The following is a 20,088-nucleotide window of genomic DNA, read 5'->3' on the forward strand; positions in this document are numbered from 1 at the left end:
AAATTGGGGCTTTCCTTCCATCGCTGCCTGGCCCCACCAGGGCCTCTCTCTACTGAGGTCGCGGTGGTTTGGCGAACAGTAGGGCTGGCTTCCAACCAGCTAATGAATTCAGTGGGTCTGAAGCCGGGGCCAGATGTCAGCCCCGATGCTCCATCTCAAAACCGTGCAAATGTTGCTATCCTCTTCTTGGCGCTGGCCCCAACCATCGGGGTTTCCTTTCTGCCACTCCCTTCACTGCTGTTTATCTCGCTGGGCCCCTGGAGTGTGGGTCCTGGAGGGACTGTGCTCACACTGCACACGTCACTCCCCCCGCCCCACTCCGGCTCTCTGGCCCTAAAGAGCACTTGCCCAGAGAGGAGGGAGGCATAATGTGGAGGGCATGTACCTCAGTCCTTTCTCTAAACTCTGTAGCCCCCTGGCAGCAGCGGCCTCCTCACCTGGGTTCTGAGAGGGCTCTCCCTTCAGTTGGGGGGGTTGGGGGGTGGGATACCCTCCCCCTAGGCGCGTTCATTAAAGCTGGCCAACGTGAGTGGGTGGGAAGAGTGGGAGACAGACCTGGGTGACAAACTCTCGAAGCAGGTGGGATTCAAAGAGGAGAGGGCAGTGGAGGGAGACTGAAAGGGGTGTCTGGGGCAACTCTTGCTTCCCCAGACTTGGGGGGGGGGGTGCAAAGGGTGGTTGTCTCCACACATTACCTCTGTAGGACTGAGGATGTTCTCACAAGCCCCAGCTGGAGAAATGAACTCAGATCCAGTGGCAGGGTCAGAGGCAGGAATTCTCTAAATCTTGCCGAACCCCTCTGTCCTCCCCTATCCCATGAGCTGAAGCCCTGCCGTGGGGCCCAGAGGGGCATCCTGCCACCACCCAAGGGCGCTGGCCCCACGTCCTGTTCCCCTAAAGCTGTGACACCTCCTCTCCGCCACCACTCCCTCCCTGATGTGCTTCTGTGTGCATGTCTGCGTACAACCCCCTGCCCTCCCAACTCTCCTGCCAAAGTTTTCCCAGCAGACTTAGTGCCCAGGGATTGAGGTCACATTTCAGGCTGGAGAGGATAACCCTTGGGCGGCCGCCATCGCTCACCCCTGATGCTCCTCGCTTTGCCCGAGCCATCAGAGCTCCTCCGTCCCCTCCTTCAGCCTCTGCCATCTTCCTCCAGCCTAGCCAGGCCTACACCTGCCAAGGACATGGCCTCCACCTATGCAACATCTCCTCTGGCTCCCCCTGTCCCCTTCCCTGGGGGACTCGGGAGGTACAGATTGTGGGGACACCACGGCCCGTGGCCCACTGGGGTTGAGCTTTACTTTGCTGTAGCGATGGCTGAGTGGGAAGGCAGAGGAGGCAGGAGATGGGGAGGCTTGGGCAGGAGGGAACAGCTGTCCACTAGGTTTCCCTGGGCAGCAGGGGCCACCTGCCTGCCAGCACTGAACCTGCCTGGGCCCTGAGTCTGTGTTCCTCGGGGGCCTGGAGGTTGGAGCACCCCTCTTTGCTCTGAACAGACATCTGTGAGGTACACGTGGTGGGAGCTGTGGCCGCAGGCCCCAGTTCTTGGCACCTGGATGTCATACCCTTGGGCAGCCTGGCCACTTCTCGGCTCCAAGGAGGAAGGAACTCAGCTCCTTCTCCCTCAGGCCTGTTCCTGAGACAGAGCCTGAGCTGGGGGGGGGGGGGGGCGCGGGGGGGCACTATTATTATTTTTGCCTGTATTGACCATTTCTGCCTAGGTCTTCTTACGCAGACAGCCTCACCTCCCACACACGCACAGACTTAGAGAGAAGCCAATTCTTTGGTCTATTTTCTTGGTAGCTTTATTGATTGCCAGGGAAAACGAAAACCAGAAAATTAATTAATCTCTAAAATTAAACTTTACACTGAATGTTCTTGTTTCTCTAATTAGAACCTCTGCTAGCAGCTGTGGCTATGTACACACACACACACACACACACACGCTCACACTCACACACACCCTCACATCTACACGTTTGCACTCCAGAACTGTCCGAGGGTGTCAGGCACAGACAGACTCTAGGTTGCCCAGACAGGCACACAAGTGCAGTCACTTCCAAGCCCCCTGTGGTGCTCGGCTTGGCGCCTGCTTGGTGGAAGGAGTCCCTGGAGCGCGCAGGCACCCCTAGGCTGTGGCTGCAGCCCATGGCCCACCCTTTGGAAAGACCACGAGGCTGGAGGCTCTGGGCCCCTCAGCGGGAGGAGGATGGGAGATGGGGGCTCAGCCTGACTCTCTCAGGTTCTCTGGTGGCCCTGTGGGTCGACATGACTCCTGTGGGCAGCCATGGAGTGTCGCAGACTCGTGGAGGGCACCCGGAAGGCTCCATACGTGCGCGGGGACAAGGGCTTGCGGGGTGGGCTGGGCGTGGCTAGGGAGAAGACAGGTCTCTGTCAATTGGGTGCATCACACTGTGGCCTTTCTGTCGTGGATTTCCAAGCGCAAAGATTGTACAAATCAAACTGGTGGATAATAAAGTTGCAGATGACTCACCGACTTCCCTCCCCAGTGTGGCACCTCCAGCAGAAGCTCGCAGGGGAGGCAGGGAGTCTGAGCCCCTCCTGTCACCTCTGTTTCCCCCTTCCGAGGTGTGTGTGTGGGGGGTAGTATTAGTGGATGGCATGGCCTGTAGAATGGGATCACTTTGGCAGGTCGAGTAGTAGGGAGGTGGCATCTGCAGGGGTGAGGGTGGAAGAGCCAGGCAAAGCTCTGTGGTGGCCAGAGGAGAGAAACAATATAATGTGTGTGTGTGTGTGTGTGTGTGTGTGAGAGAGAGAGAGAGAGAGAGAGAGAGAGAGAGAGAGTACGCGTGCATACTTGGACATGTTTGAAGGTCAAGAAGTCAAGGATCTGTTCAATAGAGAAGAAAATGGTCGGGAGAAGGGTCGGGGAGACGGGCGACCTCCATGGGACAGGCTGGGCTGGCACAGGCCTTCAGAGTCCTCTCTGCCTTCCCTAATCCTGGAAGAAGTCGGTCATTTCAGGGCGTCTGGTAATATCCTCTCCCTGGGTATAGGGGATGGGTCCCACTTCATACCCCTTCGCTCCCCCTATCCCAGACCCCTCCTCTTCCTCACATCTTTATCCAAATGACCCTCGATCACTCACCCTAAGGATATCCGTGCTCTCCCCCTTTCTCCTCCCTCTAGACCAGCGTGGCACTCTACAGCAGGCACGGCAGAGGCATGAAATGAAGGATGGGACTGGGGCAGTGACCCAGCTCCAGCCACTGCCCCAGCCCTGTCCCCCATCTTATCCTGCAGGGTTCTCAGGGCCCTTGGCCGTGATTGGTGACATGAAGCAGCTGGGATTCGGGGCCCGCTGGCGGGCTGCTTCCCGGTTGGCACAGAGAGCCTGGCCAATGAGGTACTCGCTCTCCTGGGCTACATCTGACAGGCGCAAGTCAAACTCCAGGAGGGTCCTGTTGTCTGACATGCCTTCCAGGAGCTGCTTCCCGCCATCCTGAGAGAGGAGTACAGGGAAAGGGTCATTTCATGTTACTACCCAGGATCACACACACGCACACACACCTACACACTCTATATAAAGATGTGACGAGTGGTGCCTGGGTGGTGCAGTCGGGTAAGCGTCCGACTCTTGATCTCGGCCCAGGTCACGATCTCACAGTGCATGAGTTCGAGCCCCGCATCAGGCTCTGTGCTGATGGTGCCGAGCCTGCTTGGGATTCTGTCTCTCCCTCTTGCTGCCCCTCCCCTGCTTGTGCTCTCTTTCTCTCAAAATAAATAAACTAAAAAAAAAAAAAATTAAAAAAACAAAAAAAGATGTGACTAGGATAAGAGTTTCACAAAACAATGGTTAACCTATTTGTGCACCACATTACTGTGTTCGGTCCTAGGTTATCCTACCCTATTCCATTCTCTTCCATAAGAAAAAATGGTGCTCAAGACATAGTAAATTGATTTTTCAACCCTAATGGTTTGAAAAACATCGCTCTGTGGCAATGATGGTAATTCCGTTCCCCTGGTCCAGCCATGGGTATGTGAGACAGATCTGGCTGATGACATGTGAGGAGGAAGTTTGGAGGGAGTGGCTTCTGGAAGGTTCTTCTCGCTCTGAAAAAGGAACAAGAGGGGTGCTCTCCCTTTTTCTGTCTCTGAGCATGATGCTTTGTGAGGTGCAGCAGCCATCCTGGGACCATGAGAGAAGCACCTGACAGGACACGGCCATGTGGCCAGGATGGGCAGAGCAGACAATGGCACTAAGCCAGTGAATTTACCAACTCCAGAACCCCCTACCCTGGGGCTTCTGATTATGGGACATAAAGTTCCTCTTGTTTGTTTGTTTGTTTTTCAGTTTATTTATTTATTTTGAGAGAGAGGGCAAGCAGGGGAGGGGCAGAGAGAGAGGGAGGGGGAGAGAGAGAGAGAGAGAGAGAGAGAGAGAGAGAGAGAGTGAGTATCCCAAGCAAGCCCCACACTGTCAGCCCAGAGTCTGATGCGGGGCTTGAACTCACAAACCATGAGATAATGACCTGAGCTGAAACCAAGAGCCAGACGCTTAACCGACTGAGCCACCCAGTCTCCCCCAACAGTCCTCTTGTTTAAGCCACTTCCTGGTTCAGCTTTCTATTACTTGTAGCCAAAAGCACCCCATCTGGAAACAGTGCGTGTGTGAACAAGGCTTTTCTGGAGAGGTTTGGTAGAGGTCTTTTATGTGAAAGACATCTATGGTTGTGACCCAGTAGTGTGTTGCAAAGTCAATTTAATGGGTTATGGGCGCATTTTTAGAAAATGAGGCAGAATAGGGGCGCCTAGGTGGCTCAGTCGGTTAAGTGTCCGACTTCAACCCAGGTCATGATCTCACGGTTTTTGGGTTCGAGCCCCGGGTCAGGCTCAGTGCTGACAGCTCAGAGCCTGGAGCCTGCTTCGGATTCTGTGTCTCCCCCTCTCTCTGCCCCTCCCTCACTCATACTCTGTGCCTCAAAAATAAATAAACGTTAAAAAAAATTAAAAAAAAAAAAAGGACACTGAAGGACATCAGTGCCTAGCATAGGATAAAACCCTGAGTAATAGTAACAGCTAGCAATACTGATGTCCTAGCCAGGGCTTTGCAATGTTACCTGCTTTACAAGGATAACTCATTTACTCCTCCCAGCAACAACACTTCGTAGATACAATTATTATCCCGATTTTACAGATGAGGACATGGAGGCCCCAAAAGGTGAAGTAATTTAGCCCAGTGAATGGCAGAGCTGGGATTAGAACCAAGGGAAGTCTGTGGTCTTAGCAACTATCCCGGAAGCATCCCGAGGCAGTCAGAGGCCACACCCAGCCCCCCCCCCCCCAGGCCCCAGGGCCTCTCCTGGGCCCCCCGCCTGCCCGAGAAGGTGCAGCTTACCAGCCCGATGTGGTTGCAGGACAGGTTGATGCTGGTGAGCGTGGTGTTGACGGTGAGCACCTGGGAGAGGAGGGTGGCGGTGGGCTCAGACAGTTCATTGCCACCGAGGTGCAGTGTTGTGAGGCACCTGTTGGTCTGCAAGGCGTGCGCGAGCGCCTGGCCGCCCTCATCCTCAATGCAGTTGAGGCGCAGGTTGAGGGAAATGAGGTTGGTGTTGTGTGCTAGGGCGTGAGCCAGCGACTGGGCACCAAGCGCGCGCACCTGGTTGTTGGCCAGGTTGAGCACTCGCAAACGGCTGTGGCTCAGCAGCTTGGCCGCGGCACGCGCGCCCCGGTCCCCAACGAGGTTGTGGGACAGGTCCAGCTCCTCGAGGGCCGGGTGATCCAGGAGGCTGCGAATGAGGATGCGTGCCTTGTCGTCATCCACCTTGCTCCGGGTCAGCCTGAAGATCTGTGGGCAGGTAGAGGGCACGCAGCAGCTGGCAGTTAGGGATAATCTGCCTGCCTGCCTGCTTACCTACCTTCTGTGGGTAGAGGAGGGGGCCACAGGGAGGCCTGAAGTTCCGCCCACCTGATGTTGGCCCCCTGACTGGCTCCTGGGCAGGGCAGGCCTCCCCCGCATGGCAGAGCAATGCAGAATGGGTGGCAGTCAGTAGCAAAAAAGCCGACCATTTATGGAGAAATCACCATGTGCTGTGCATGCTGGTAGAGCGTATCGTGACCATCACCTCTAACCCTCAGCATCCCAGTCTGGTAGCATGAGTTCTTTCCACGTTACAGATAGAAAACCAAAGGGGCGCCTGGGTGGCTCCGTTGATTAAGCGTCCGACTTCAGCTCCGGTCATGATCTCACGGTTCGTGAGTTCGAGCCCCGCGTCGGGCTCTGTGCTGACAGCTCGGAGTCTTGAGCCTGCTTCGGATTCTGTGTCTCCCTCTCTCTCGGCCCCTCCCCCACTCACACTGTGTCTCACTCTCTCTCTCTCAAAAATAAATAAACATTTAAAAAAATAGTTAAAAAAAAAAAAAAAAGAAAATGATAGCTTAGGGTGGATGCGTCATTTGCCCAGAACCACGCAGTGATCAAGCCCCAGAGGCAGGTTTGAATCCAGGTCTGTTTGATGTCCCAGCCCCTCGCCGTGCCCGCTTCAGCTGGCTAAGATCTACCATGGCAAGGAGAGGAACTCTTGGAAGGAGGTGCCAGGGTAAGAACCGGGGTCAGAGACGGGAAATGGGGGAATAGAAGGAAAAGATGAAAGAAAGAGGTTGGACTGGCATGAGAATACTGGAGATGGGGGCCCTAACCCTTCCCTTCTCACCAGTCCCTCCCGCCCCTCCCTCTTCCTTGAGGCCTCTTCACGCTCTCCCCATCCTTCAGTCCTCAGCGTTCCCTCCATCCTTCTCAGGCAGCTTAGAGCCTCTTGTCCCTCTCGTCACTTCCTGGCACCTATCTGGCAAAGCTCCAACCGTGGAGCAACCCCACTCTCTAGTTTCTGCCTACCTGTGCCCGAGCAGCTGCCAAGATGGAAATGTCACATGACCGGACTGATTCGTATCGCTGGAGCCACCAGTCGACCCTCCGTGCCGTGTGCCAATTCAGCCCTGTTTCTCTGGACCACACACTCTCTCGTACTCTCTAAAAACGATGTCAACCTTCTCCAGCCTCCTCACCCTTCAGGGGGCCACTCTACAGGTAAGTCTCCCCCTGCCTCCCCAGCCATTGAATGGGAGCCCATCGCTTTCCTAATACCAAACACAAATCCACTGCTACCCACCATATCCACTCTCTCCTCTGCCCAGAGCCAACCGTCCCACTCGGTCCTCGACTCCACTCGTCTTGCCTTCTCAGGAACCTTCCTTGGTCAATGAACCTGTGGCTTTCTCAACTGCTTTCTTGCTATTGGATAGAGCTTTGCATTGGATTTATTTATTTATTTATTTATTTATTTATTTATTTATTTAGAGAGAACAAGTTGGGGAGGGGCAGAGAGAGAGAGAGAGAGAGAAAGAGAGAAAGTCTCCACTAGGCTCCACGCTCAGCACAGAAGCCGATGTGGGGCTTGATCTCACAAATGGTGAGATCATGACCTAAGCTGAAATCAACAGTCAGACACTTAATGGACTGAGCCACCCAGGTGCCCCCACATTGGTTTCATTTCATTTTATTTTATTTTATTTTATTTTATTTTATTTTATTTTATTTTATTTTATTTTAGAAATTCTTTGTTTTTTAATTTTTTAAAAATGTTTATTCATTATTTTTGAGAGAGAGAGAGAGAGCGCGCAGGGGAGGGGCAGAGAGAGAGGAAGACGCAGAATCCGAAGCAGGTTCCAGGCTCTGAGTTGTCAGCACAGAGTCGGAGGTGGGTGGGACTTGAACTCACGGAGTGTGAGATCATGACCTGAGCTGAAATCAGACGCCCAAGCGACTGAGCCACCCAGGCGCCTCCCCCCCCCCCCCATTGGTTTTAAATGCAAGCAAGTTTCTTTTTAGGAAAACTCAAAGCTTTCATCTATTACCAATTTCCCCTTCACCCCCTTCACAGCCAAGTTCTTGAAAAAGCTGATCACAGCCATCCGGTTTCCTCACTTCCCACTCTCTCTGTAAGTCACTCCGATCTGGCCCCTGTTCCTAGCACTCCACTGACAGTTCCAGCTCTGTGACCTCCGAGTTTGCTAAATCTGGTCCATATCGTCATCCCGCCCCCCATTGCTGCCTGCCCCTTTTCTTGACACACACCCCTCCCTTGTCTCTGCGACTCAAGGCCACGTCCCCCTTTCCCTCTTTCTCTGACTTTTTGGCAGGCTTTCCCTCTTGCGACCAGAATATTTGGGACCTACTTTACTAAAAAATTATTCGTTGTGTATTTGAATTTCAAATTTAACTAGGTGTCCCGTATTTTTATTTGCTAAACCTAGCGATCCTCTCCTAGTTATAATTGTATGTTTACGTGATTGCTGATTAGAGCCCTTTATCCCACCAGACTGTTAGCTCCAGAGGGCACAAATGCATAATTTTGCTCACTGTCGAATCTTTAGCACCTAGGACAGGGCCTGGGGTGCAGCTGTTCCCCGGATGAATAAATGGCCAGTGAGCTGGAAGGACTGTGCCTTGCTCATCTCTGCATCCGCAGAACGCAGCTTGGTGCAGGTGCATAAAAGGACACTTGGTCGGCGAATGAGAAGGAAATGGGAGGGGGGAGATGGCGATGGGGGAGGAGGAGGAACACGGGGAGAGGAGAGGGAATCCAAGAGGCGCAGAGAATGGGAGGTGGGGGAAGGCCCGGAGGTACCTTGAGGGTGTGGCATGCCTTGATGGTGGCCGCCAGGGAGTGGCAGTCGCGATAGGTGAAGAGGAAGAGGTTCCACTCGAAGTTCATGCCGCAGTCCTTGACCCCGTACACCAGGTCCAGCTCCTCCAGGTGGCTCAGGCCGGCCACCAGGTCTTCCAGTTGGTAGTGGTCAGTGGCGGGCTCCTCCACCTCTGCCTCGCTGCCGGAGTCGGACAGTTCCCCGCTCCGGGGTCGGGGCGGGAGCTTCATGGGCGGAAGGAACTGATCCACACGGAGCCTGCGCACATAGTTCCTGCAGAGCGGCAGCAGGTCGAGGATCAGCGCGGGGTCCGTGGTGCTGGGGATGAAGTGCTTTAGCAGGTTCTCCAGGTGCCGCTCGAAGAACATGCGCTTCCAGCTGCCGCCGTGCTTGGCCACGTGGCACACGGGCCAGCGCTGCGTGCAGCAGCGGCGCCAGTAGCTCTCGTCGTCGATCAGGTTGGCGGTCACAGCCAGCGGCAGGTCGGGTGACAAGTGGTCCAGGACCTTCTGCTTGTGCTCCGGAAGCAGCTGCTTCAGGATAGGGTTGTCTTTGGGGACAGGAAGGAAAGCAGGAGTCACCGTGCGGGGGACGCCACCGCACGGTGCCCTGGGGCTGGGCCTACCTGGGGGCCCTGAAGAAACGGAAGACCCTCCCCGGCCCTCGGGGAGCCCCAGTCTGAGAAGGGAGACAGCCTTTACTGTCAGGGATGCCCAGTCTGAGGGAGGAGACACAGCCCTTGACTTTGGGGTGTTCCCTGCCTGAGCCTGGATGTCTTAGTATCTGGTTTCTGGGAGCCCCTAGTCTGAGCCAGAATCTCAGGACTGGCCCTCAATGATCACCTAGTCTGACGGAGGAGATAATCCTGAGTTCAGAGACTCCAAAATGATTGGATTCGTTCATTTCAAAACAAAAAACTTTTTGAGCATGTCTTGTGCACCAGACGCTGTTCTAAGTGCTGAGGATACAAGAGTGAACAGAACAGAGGAAGCCACTCCCTCTTAGGAGAGGAGGCAGACAATAAAAGAGTCCAGCGAAAATATTGTATGTAGGTCAGGTGGCCATAGGTGCTGTAGATAGAATGACGGCCCTGTCCTCGGAGGGCTCCCCATCCAGTAGGGGAGGCTGGCAACTCATCTTTAAAAAGGATGAACATTTACAGAGCATAGAGTACAGAACAAAGAACCTATACACGCTGTGGAAGGAGAGTGTGGAGGATAGTCAACCAGGGAGGGCTTTCTGGAGGAGGAGTTCAGTAGATATGGTTCGGGCTGGGTTTTGCTGGAGAGAGTGGGAAAGGCGAGGAGACGGCATAGACACGGAGGGCACAGTGCGGGTGGGAATCTGGTCGCTCTGGCCCTGGGAAGGAAGGGCAATGTTGAGTGGGGGATGAGGACATGGTGTGGGAGGGCAGGGGCTGCCCCAGGCCCCAGCCGCTCAGGCCTCGCCTCCAGGAGGTCCCCACCCACCCCTCCCCGCTCGGAGCCTTTCCCCTCCCCGCCCAACTGCAGGGACAGACTCACTCTGGAAGTTCTTGACAATGTGCTGAATGCAGAGCTCTGTGAGGAGGGGCACGATGGCCAGCGACCACTCAGGATCCTCAGCGATGATCCTGCGCATGCGACCTCCACTGGCCCCAGTACTCCAGCCCTTGGACTTGCTACGGGGTGGGATGATGGAGGGCCTTGAGGGCTGTGGGCCTGTGCTGGAGGTCTGACCTGCAGTGGAGGACTTGTCCTGGGTGGAGGTGGAGAACCGGCTGAGGGCCGACGAGGTCGGTGTGGCTACAGTTGCCTGCATGCTCTGCACTGGCAGCGTGGGCGCAGGTGGCCCCTTGGTGATGGCCTTGTGACGGGGAGGCTCTCAGACCGACAGGCCCTCGAAGCCCATGGGAACCTGGAGGGAGGGGAGGGGTAGAGGTGTTAACTCTGGAGGACCTCGGTGGGCATTTCGCAAGAGGGCAGCACAGAGTGGTTCTTAAGGGCCCATCTCTGGAGTAGAGCAGAACCAGGCACAAATCCCGCCGACTAGCTATGTGGCTCTGGGCGAGTGACCGAATCTCATAGTCTCATGTGGCTCCTCTATGAAGTGAGGATAACAGTTACCGGGAAGAGGAGGGGGGAGAAGTGAATAAAATAATGCGTCCAAAGAGGCATAGTATCCTGTAGCTCTGGAGCAAGGAGCAGGCCCTCATTGTGGATAATAATACCTACACAACAATTGTAAGCAATTGATATATGTTGGACACTTTTTTTAAAAAGTTCTTTGGGCATCTTAACTCATTTAATCCTCACAAAAGCCTTTTGGGGATAGGCACTCATATTTTTCCCGTGTTTTCTGCTGTGAACCTGAAACAGAGAGGTTCATTGACTTGCCCCATGTCACACAGCTTATAAATAACAAGGGTGGATTTCAACTCAGTCTATCAAGTTCGTACTTAAAAAAATTTTGTTTTAATTTATTTTTGAGAGAGTGCAAGTGGGGGGGGGGTTGCGTAGAGAGAGGGAGACAGAGGATCTGAAGAGGGCTCTGCACTGATAGCAGCAAGCCTGATGTGGGGCTCGAACTCACAAACCATGAAATCATGACCTGAGCCAAAGTCAGACGCTCAGTCGACTGAGCCACCCAGGGGCCTCCATACCCTTTTTTTTCCCCTAAGATTTTATTTTAAGTAATCTCTACACCCAACGTGGGGCTCAAACTCATAACCCCGAGATCAAGAGTTGCATGTTCTACCAATGGAGCCAACCGAGCACCCCTCAAGTTCATACTCTTAACCCTACATTGTACTGTCCGTCTGAGGGTGAGGGGTGGGGGTGTGTATTGCCAAAAGACCAAGGTATAATAAAGAACCATTTAGTTCAAAACAGCTCCGGGGCACCTGGGTGGCTCAGTCAGTTAAGCAACTGACTTCGGCTCAGGTCATGATCTCACGGTGCGTGGGTTCGAGCCCCGTGTCAGGCTTTGTGCTGACAGCTCAGAGCCTGGAGCCTGCTTCAGATTCTGTGTCTCCCTTTCTCTCTGTTCCTCCCCTGCTCGTTCTCTGTCTCTGTCTCTCAAATAAACGTTAAGAAAAAAATTGAAAAAAAAAAAAAAAAACACAGCTCCTGGGGTTAAGTATTTCACAGAAAAGCAACTGCCTGATCAGGGGGATGGGGTTGGGAACAGTACTGGCAAATAGAAATATAACGCAGGTCAAAATTCAAGTCACGTACACTATTTGCAATTTTCTAGCATCCTCGTTAAAAAAGTAAAGAGCGGCACCTGGGTGGCTCAGTCGGTTAAGCATCCGACTCTCGATTTCGGCTCAGGTCATGATCTCACGGTCATGAGTTGGAGCCTGGAGTCAGGCTCCATTCTAGCAGTGCAGAGCCTGCTTGGGGTTCTCGCTCTCCCTGTCTCTCTGCCCCTCTCTGTTCTCTCTCTCTCTCTCTCTCAAAAATAAATAAATAAACTTGTAAAAAGAAAGAGAAATGGGTGAAATTAATTTTATGTTTAACCCAATATGTCCGAAATATTATCACTGAATATGTAATCAATATGACAATTATTTTTTTTTAATTTTTTTTACGTTTATTTTTTATTTTTGAGACAGAGAGAGACAGAGCATGAATGCGGGAGGGTCAGAGAGAGAGGGAGACACAGAATCTGAAACAGGCTCCAGGCTCTGAGCGGTCAGCACAGAGCCCGACGCGGGGCTTGAACTCACGGACCGCGAGACCATGACCTGAGCTGAAGTCGGACGCTTAACCGACTGAGCCACCCAGGCGCCCCAATATGACAATTATTAATGAGATATTTTATATACATGTTTTTCATACTAAGCCTTCAAAATCTGATGGCTCAAGAGCCACACGTGGCTGCTGGCTACTGTCTTGGATAGTGTAGGCTGAGAGGAAGGAAGGGGGAACCAGACCCGTGCTCTGTCCAGGGTGCCAGTACCTTGCCTGCTTCTGCGAGGACTCTGGCTCCACACCCCACCCCCAACCTCCTGATCCAGTCTTCCTAGTTCTCCCAGCCTCCCGGCTTTCCAGACGGAAGGCGTGGGAGGCGAAAAGGCAGCTAAATCTGGGGCTGAAGACAGAAGACAGAGGATGGATCTGGGGCTGGGGACCCTCCTCCGCGTTTGTCCATTCCTGCCTCCTTGCTGCAGGTGGCCTCGTCCTGAGACTGCAGGCGGAAATGGGGCTGCTCGCACCTAGCTCCTCCTCCGGGCGGTTTCCCTTCAGATCTGCTCCCTGACTCGGGTGTACTGTGTCGTGGCCAGTGGGAAGGAACACTCTGAACCAGCAAAGGTGTCCTTGACAGATGGAGGGGACCAGATGGTACTCCCCAGTCCACCAGGCATCTCAAGGAGGAGGAAGAGCCTGGCTGTGTGTGTGTGTGTGTGTGTGTGACAGAGAGAGAGAGAGAGAGAGAGAGAGAGAGAGAAAGACAGAGAGACAGAGAGACAGAGACAGAGACAGAGAAGGAGGCAAGGGGCAGCATAGGAAAGGTATCTTTGTATTTGTGAAATCCTTATGCAAATCAAATGCAAGTTCACAAACAGATTGTGTCCAGATCTGCGGAATAACCAGCTGGTGCATTTGACTAATAGCCCCTCAGAGGGTGTGGCTGGGAGGGGATGCTGCTTAGAGGTGCCAGATGACTTCGCATTTCTGGCTTTGCCAGTGACTTGCTGTGTGACCTTGGCCAACATACTTAACCTGAGTTTCCTTATCTGTAAAACAGGATAATGATATCTTCCTTATGCAGGCGGTTGTGGAGATTCCTCTGAGATAATATTTGAAAAGAGTACTTGGGGGGGTTGGCGTGTGGAGGATGAAGACACTATGGAGGGGGAGGGTCTTAGGCAGGGGACACAGGGGAACCCTGCCTCTCGAGCGCTGACCTGAGACGGTATCCTTGGATAAGGTCCTTCCCTATCTCCAGGGGAGAGGCGGAGGGCAAGGTGGCAGTGGTGGTGTTTGGGGCTGGAAAGGATAGAGGGGCCTGGCAGACAAGGAGATAAGAGACAACAGGCCAGCCCTGCTCCTGCCAGCTCCACGTCTGGGCTCCTGGGGCTCCCTCCAAAAGTTCCCTCCAGAGTTCTGGCCTAAAACATTCCCGTATTCCCTTTGGTCCCAGATGCAATCCCAAGACACCCTGCGGGTCAGGCCCAAGAAAGCAGGATCCAGCTGGGCAGGGGGAGCCCGGGTTTCTGGCCGGTGTTGCCCCGGAGCCGACTCTCTAGGTATATCTCACGACACTGCCGGCCTCACCATCCAGGTAGGCTGTTCCCTCTCCTTCCTCCTGGGAGGCCACATGTGGGGAAACCCCACCTGGGGCCGGGCTGGCGCTGGTTTCACTGCCTGGTGCCTCATTGCCTGAGGCCCTGACATTTCTTCCTGAGGCTGGTCCTCATCTTTCTTGCTGCTGTTTGGAGCCTGCAGCCACCTCTGGGCGTGACACTGTAGGACCCACCCCAGGGTGGGTTCCAGCGCCCTGAGCCACCTCTTCAGAAGGAAGAGGCAAAGCATCCTTCCATGTGCCCCAGGTACAGGGCTGGTATCAAAACAGACCCCCTTTTGTCCTGTGGTGTTTCATAGAAACCTCCAAACCACCAGGGCTGGTGTCATTTGTAAGGCAAATGTTGAAGCCATTAACCTCATACAATAATGTAGGAGTTGATCGTATTCACTTAATTGATTTTTGAAAAAGTAGATATTACAAAACTATTTGGGGGAAGCAAATGATGACTAGACACAGAGGATTCTTTCTTCTTCTTATTTTTTTTCTAGAGAGAGGAAGTGCACAAGCGGGGGAGAGGGGCAGAGGGAGAGAGAGAGAGAGAGAGAGAGAATCTTGAGCTCCATGCTTAGCATGAGGTTCAATCCTACGACCCTGGGATCATACCTGAGCCAAAATAAGAGTCAGATGCTCTACTCACTGAGCCACCCAGGCGCCCCTTTTCTTATTGAAGAAGTTTTCGTTTCAATTCCGGTTAATTAACACACAGTGTAATATTAGCTTCAGGTACCCGCTGTGGCGATGGGACATTTCCATACCACACCCTGTGCTCATCACAGCCAGTGCACGCCTGGCTCCCCATCGCCTGTGTAAACCATCCACCTCCCCTCTGGTAACCATCCTATATTAGCGAACTGGAATTTAGATACAAACTTTAAAAAAAAAAAAAAAAAAAAAAAAAAAAAAAAGATGACACAAAGCAGGGATCCTCCCTGGCAGGCGGTACACCTGACCCCTGCCCTTCTCCCCCACTGTGAGGCCGCCACTCTCTCGGATCCCCTCCCGCCTCTCCGATCATTCTCGAGGTCTCCATTGCAGACTCCCCTCACTCTACCCACCTCCCTGCGACCCTGCGTGGCTCCTATGGATGGTTGCAACTCTTACCTTTCCTCTGAGTTCCAGACTCAGGCCTACCAGCTGCCTCTCACCTCCCCCCAACTGAGTCTGCACCCAGAGAACTCAGAGCCTCCCCCAAGCCTCTCCTTCCCCTGGCTCCCTGCCTGGCCAGGGGCGCCGCCCCTCCATGTCTGGTTACTGTTGGCGCCCTCCGGTTCTACCTCCCACCCCCGCGGCCCTCCCCTCCCTGAATGCTGTTGCTTTAGCTCGGGGCCTCCCTGCCTGCCTGGATCCCGGTGGTAACTGCCCAGCACCTGGGGATGGCAGCCAGCGCGGTCCTCGCCACTAGCCTTCCCACAGCTGCCGCCGCCACTCGCTGCCCACTGCCCACTGGCCACAGCCCGGCTTCCTCAGCTCAGTGGAGAAGGCCCTCCGTGACCAGGAATGTTGTTGGAAATAAGCTCGCTTTGCCTCTGGAGCTCTGCAGGCTAGTTCACGCTGCCCAGCCTTTGCTCCAGCGGTTCTCTCTCTGCCTGGAACGCCTTTCCCACTGTCTCAGCCTGGGGAACGGAGCGTCCTTGATCTTTCAAGCCTGAGTTTCCCTACCACTTCCTTTCTGAAGCCTTCCATCCTTTCTGGTCCCCACCCCCCAAGTACCCTCTCCCTCTATCAGACCTTGTGCTGGTGTCATTTCAGTGGCCTGATTGATCACCCTCTCCCCACACCCACGCTAGACTGTGAGCTCCTTGAGGTGCAGGGACTGTTCTGGCCTCCTTTTTCTCCCTAATCCCTGGCCCGTGTTGGGTCTGCTCTACAGGAGGTAGCTGGTGTTCTGAGCTGCCCCACCCCCTTCTGAGAACAGATCCTGGCCAATAGGAGTGCCCCATATTGGCCAGGGTGATTGGCTCAGGGGTGGCCACCTGATGCAAGCCAATCAGAGTCCTTCTTGGGATTTGTTGGAGCAGCGGAGGTAGACCAAGGACGCATGTCCTTGAAGACTACTGATCCCCCGCTGCTGGAGGCTATTCGCCTTCACGTGGAAACCCGCCTGCTGCAGGAGGGGATGAAGCCTGGGAGAGACCAGCAGGAATGAGAGGTGGACAGAGCACCTGGTACCTTCAGTCCCCAGTCTGAGGCCCCGAGGCTCCCAGAACTGCACTTCCTCTGGTTCTGAGACTTCTTTGGCAGCCTTTCTAACAGGTCCCTTTTGCTAAAGCTGAGTTCGGTTTCTGCCCCTTTGTGACCAAAGGGTCCCAACCATTTGGGTCCGCTCACAATTTGGTGAATGAGATGGAAAGAAATCCTAAATCAGGAGATGAAATGGTTCGATGGGGTGTCGGAGAATCAGGGCCAGAGGCCCCAGGTTTATTATACACAGGGCTCGGCATCTAACTCCTGGGGCCTCTTCCTATCCTGACCACCCCTGGCCTCCAGCCTCACCTCTCATCTCTCCAGGCATCAGCGACTTGACCTACTTATCAATCCCCCACATCTCAGTGTGAACGAGTTTCAGATCCAAAATGCCAAGTTAGGAAGGTGGGCAAGGAGGGCACACCACTGAGCGGGGGGAAGGTGGGGAGGGGCCCACAGGAGAGTAAGTCAGGGGACCTGAGGCAAGTCTACCTACCTCAGTGGGTGACCTTAGTCTGGCCTAGGCATCACCAGTCTGCAGCTGCGGGTATCTTTCCTGGAAGCCCCGGGGGGTCGATAGACACCCATTAGCTAGGGGCCCAGGGGTATCCTGACAGCTCCCAAGGGCCCAAGAAGGGCAGCCCCAAAAGTGGCAGTCACTTTCCTTTCTGGAGATTTGTCCCCCTAGGGAGAATCCCAGAGTTTGAAGACTGGAAGCATGTTTAAGAGTCTGATCCTTCTCCGGGGCAAGAATCTTTTCTGACATTCCAGAGAGAAGGTTGGGGCGAGGGGGTGATCACCTCTTGTGCCACCACCTGGTGTCCCTATCTAAGGCACACCTTATGCTCGACTGGGGAAAGTGGGAACATGTCCAGTGACCTTTCATCTCCTGGCACCTGTCTTACAGGCCTGTTGGGCTGTTTTGCCAGCATCACCCTAACCCAACACAGAACCACAGTCCCTGCAGAAAGGCCAATCCTCTTCCAACCACGTCCCCACCCTGTGTCCTTACTATCAGGGTCCAGGGTCCTGAAATCCCATTCAGGCCAGAATCAGAGGGTTAGGTGTTAAGGTCCGCCCTCTATGCGCCCAAGCACAAGCAACATAAAGGGACGACATGCTCCGGCTTGGCCAGCTTATCCTTATTTTTGATGGCTTGCGCCTGGTGGACAATGTTCTGGGAACTATATCCTTGCCTACACACAGCTATGAGTTATTGAGTTTGGGCCTCTCAAAGCTCTCCCAGCAGGAAGCAGCTGGCTAAGGACTCAGGCATTACGTTACCTTAGGGCCAATCTCCATTCTGCCCCCTAGCATCTGTGAGACCTTGGGCAAGTCATTTCACCCCACTAAGCCCCCTATTTCTTTATCTGTAAAATGGGGATGGTAATTAATGGGATCCACTTCCTAGGATTATCCAGAAGATTAAAGGAGCTAATGTGGGTGACACATTTCATGTCATGCTGGGCCCAGAGCCAGCATTCAAAATATGTGTTAGATATTGTGATGAAGATGTTACATGCCTTGCCTACATATGTTTATTAGGTCTTTAAATTTAGGGGCCCCTGGGTGGCTCAGTTGGTTAAACGTTCGACTTTTGGTTTAGGCCCAGGTCATGATCTCACGGTTCGTGAGACGGAGCCCCACGTCGGGCTCTGTGCTGACAGTGCAGCCCCGATTATCTCTCTCTCCCTCTCTCTCTGCCCCTCCCTTGCTCATGCTCTCTCTCTCTCAAAATAAATGAACGTAAAAAGCAAATCTTCAAATTTACTATTGAGGATTATTATTGTTATTACGACACTATTATCTCCTTGCACAAATGAGGACACAGGCTTGTAAAGTGTAAGTAACCTGCGAAGCGTCTCGGAGCTAGTAAGTGGAGACGCTAAGATTTGAGCTGCTCTCCGTCCAAAGCCGTCTGTCACTTCTAGGCACAAAAGCACAGACCAACAATGGTCCTTCCTAAGGACTTAGGTTCCTTCCTAAGTCACCCAGACTCGGTTGTTCACAGCGCTTTTCCAGCGGGCCTCCCGCTTTCTCCAGCTCGTGATCTCTTGTCATGTCACCAGCGTGAAGCCCGGGGTCACCCTTTGGATGCTGGCCTAAACAGCCCAGGCTCCCTCACCTCCTAAATCACTGCCAGACACGGGGCCCTTCCACAGACATGGGCCATCGCCTGTGGCCTTCAGCACGAGGCCTTCTGGGGACCCCAGAAGATCCCGCGGAGCTCTGCTCTCCTGCCCCATGGCTCCTGCAGGGCCCTTGTCACAGACCTAGGTAGGATTCAGAGTCTGAGACTCCGGCATGTTTCCTCCTCAGAGGTCTCAGACCTTCTCCATTCTTCTCAAGTCCCCAGTTAAATATAATCACCATGGGCAGAGGCTTCTTCCCGTTGCCCAAATGGGAAAGTTGAAGAGGTTGGGGGGGAGCTCTCACCCCTTCCTGCTCATCACATCCCCGGTCCTTGTTCTCACCTACTTTCCTCTTGACTGAGGCGCCAAGCACCTCTATGCCCAGGGACACAACCCTCTGGGCTGGCTTGGCCTGATGGGCTACACCCCGCCCCCCCCAGCCGCCTCCCCCACGGTGCACCTCTATGCCCAGGGACACAACCCTCTGGGCTGGCTTGGCCTGATGGGCTACACCCCGCCCCCCCCAGCCGCCTCCCCCACGGTGCTTCGACCTTCTCGGCTAGCTTCTCCTTCACCTTAGGATCCCCAGGGAGAACCCTCCCCTGGCACCTATCCTCAGGCCCTGAATGGGCCCTTTGTCTTACTCCCCTGATGTCTTTTGTGCCCCTGTTTGATCAATCACTCCCAAATTCCCACTTGGGAATTCCCAGTCTGTGAAACCACGAAAGAGGGACAACAGTTTCTCTGACAGAGCCCAGCTCAGCATGCTTGGTGTTGGCTCCAGTGAGACAGCACACTGTTCACATCCCCGGGCCTGGCCCTCCTCCCAACTCCTGACCACTTGGTCTGTGGTCTTAAAAAGGACTCCAGAGTATTCGCTCCCCACCCCTCACTCCTGCCTGGGGCTCAGACACCCCAGCAGGGAAGCTTAGCTCCAAAGGCCAGCGAGTCCCTCCCCCAACCTGCCTGGGGTGCAGAGGCCCTGGTAGCTCCTTGGTAACCAAGGGAAACCAGCCATGCTGTGGGAGGGAGGGAGGGAGGTGCCGAAGTTTCTGGACCTGCAGGAGGGACTGCAATCAGCAGGAGCTGGGATGGGGGTCAACCTTTCTGAGACGACTGCGGCCTGGAGCTCAGGACTGCTCTCCTCCACCGCCTGCCCGACGCCCCACTTTCCCCTTCCTCCTTCTCGCGGTGCCCCACCCCCACCCCCGCACCCCCTTACTCGCAGACCGTGACTGTAGCGGAGAGGGCAAGGGTCAGGCTTCAAATGGGTGGGGAGCTTCCTGCGGGTACAGACCCGCCCGGAGTCAAGCCAACCTCAGCTGGGTGGGAGTGGGGGTTGGCTTGAGAGTTCACCCCATAAGGGAGACCCGGGGTTGAGCGCCCTCTCTTCTGGGGCTCACCTCACCCACTCTTGGTACCCGGGTGCTCGCTTCCCTGCAGGTCCCCCCGCGCGGCCGGCGCCGGTCGTTAGGGACGCCCCGCGTCGCCAGGGGGCGGGTCCGAGGGCTGGTGCGCACGTGCGCGAGAACACCCGCCTGCGCGCCGAGTCTCGGCGGTGCACAGTGGGTAGTGGGCGCTCTGGCCGTGGGGGGTGCTCTGTGGACCTGGGGGACATGTTTAGGAATAGGTGGGCTTTTCTTGGGGGGAAGATGAGGCGTGCGGGCCGGGGCGGGGCTCCTGAACCGTAGTACTGTTCCTTCTTGGTACCTTTTGTGTGGAAATAGGGGTGCGGGGTGGCGAGTGGAAAGACAGTTCGGGAAACGCATCAGCGGTCTCTTCTGGAAGATGTGGAGGTGGAAGGGCGCCAGCA

The 20,088-nt window shown here is 54.6% G+C and overlaps 1 protein-coding gene across 4 annotated transcripts; it reads right to left on the reverse strand.

Annotated features, from left to right (window-relative positions):
- Positions 1–1,788: 1,788 nt before the first annotated feature.
- Positions 1,789–19,761, reverse strand: TCTE1 (t-complex-associated-testis-expressed 1). 4 transcript variants are annotated; one of them, XR_006202620.1, is made up of 6 exons: positions 19,679–19,761; positions 10,191–10,563; positions 8,649–9,217; positions 5,360–5,809; positions 3,110–3,463; positions 1,789–2,962 (listed from the first exon to the last, which is right to left on the reverse strand). XR_006202620.1 is itself a non-coding variant. In XM_042938931.1 (5 exons), the coding sequence occupies exons 2-5, from the start codon at positions 10,465–10,467 to the stop codon at positions 3,254–3,256; spliced, it is 1,506 nt and encodes a 501-aa protein (XP_042794865.1). In that variant the 5' UTR covers positions 10,468–10,563; positions 19,679–19,761; the 3' UTR covers positions 1,789–3,253. The 4 variants fall into 4 exon arrangements, 3 of the variants coding, with proteins under 3 accessions (XP_042794865.1, XP_042794863.1, XP_042794864.1); XM_042938931.1 differs by having other exon boundaries at positions 1,789–3,463; XM_042938929.1 differs by lacking the exons at positions 1,789–2,962; positions 3,110–3,463 and adding an exon at positions 3,835–4,074.
- Between the last annotated feature and the right edge of the window lie 327 nt (positions 19,762–20,088).

The sequence above is a fragment of the Panthera leo genome, chromosome B2, assembly GCF_018350215.1.
Source record: "Panthera leo isolate Ple1 chromosome B2, P.leo_Ple1_pat1.1, whole genome shotgun sequence".
Taxonomy (NCBI): domain Eukaryota; kingdom Metazoa; phylum Chordata; class Mammalia; order Carnivora; family Felidae; genus Panthera; species Panthera leo.

Coding starts and splice junctions, on each gene's coding strand:
- TCTE1 (XM_042938929.1), bottom strand. CDS start 10,467: ATGCAGGCAACTGTAGCCACACCGACCTCGTCGGCCCTCAGCCGGTTC. Junction 9,218..10,190: donor CATTGTCAAGAACTTCCAGA/GTGAGTCTGTCC, acceptor CTGTCCCCAAAG/ACAACCCTATCCTGAAGCAG. Junction 5,810..8,648: donor AGGCATGCCACACCCTCAAG/GTACCTCCGGGC, acceptor ACCTGCCCACAG/ATCTTCAGGCTGACCCGGAG.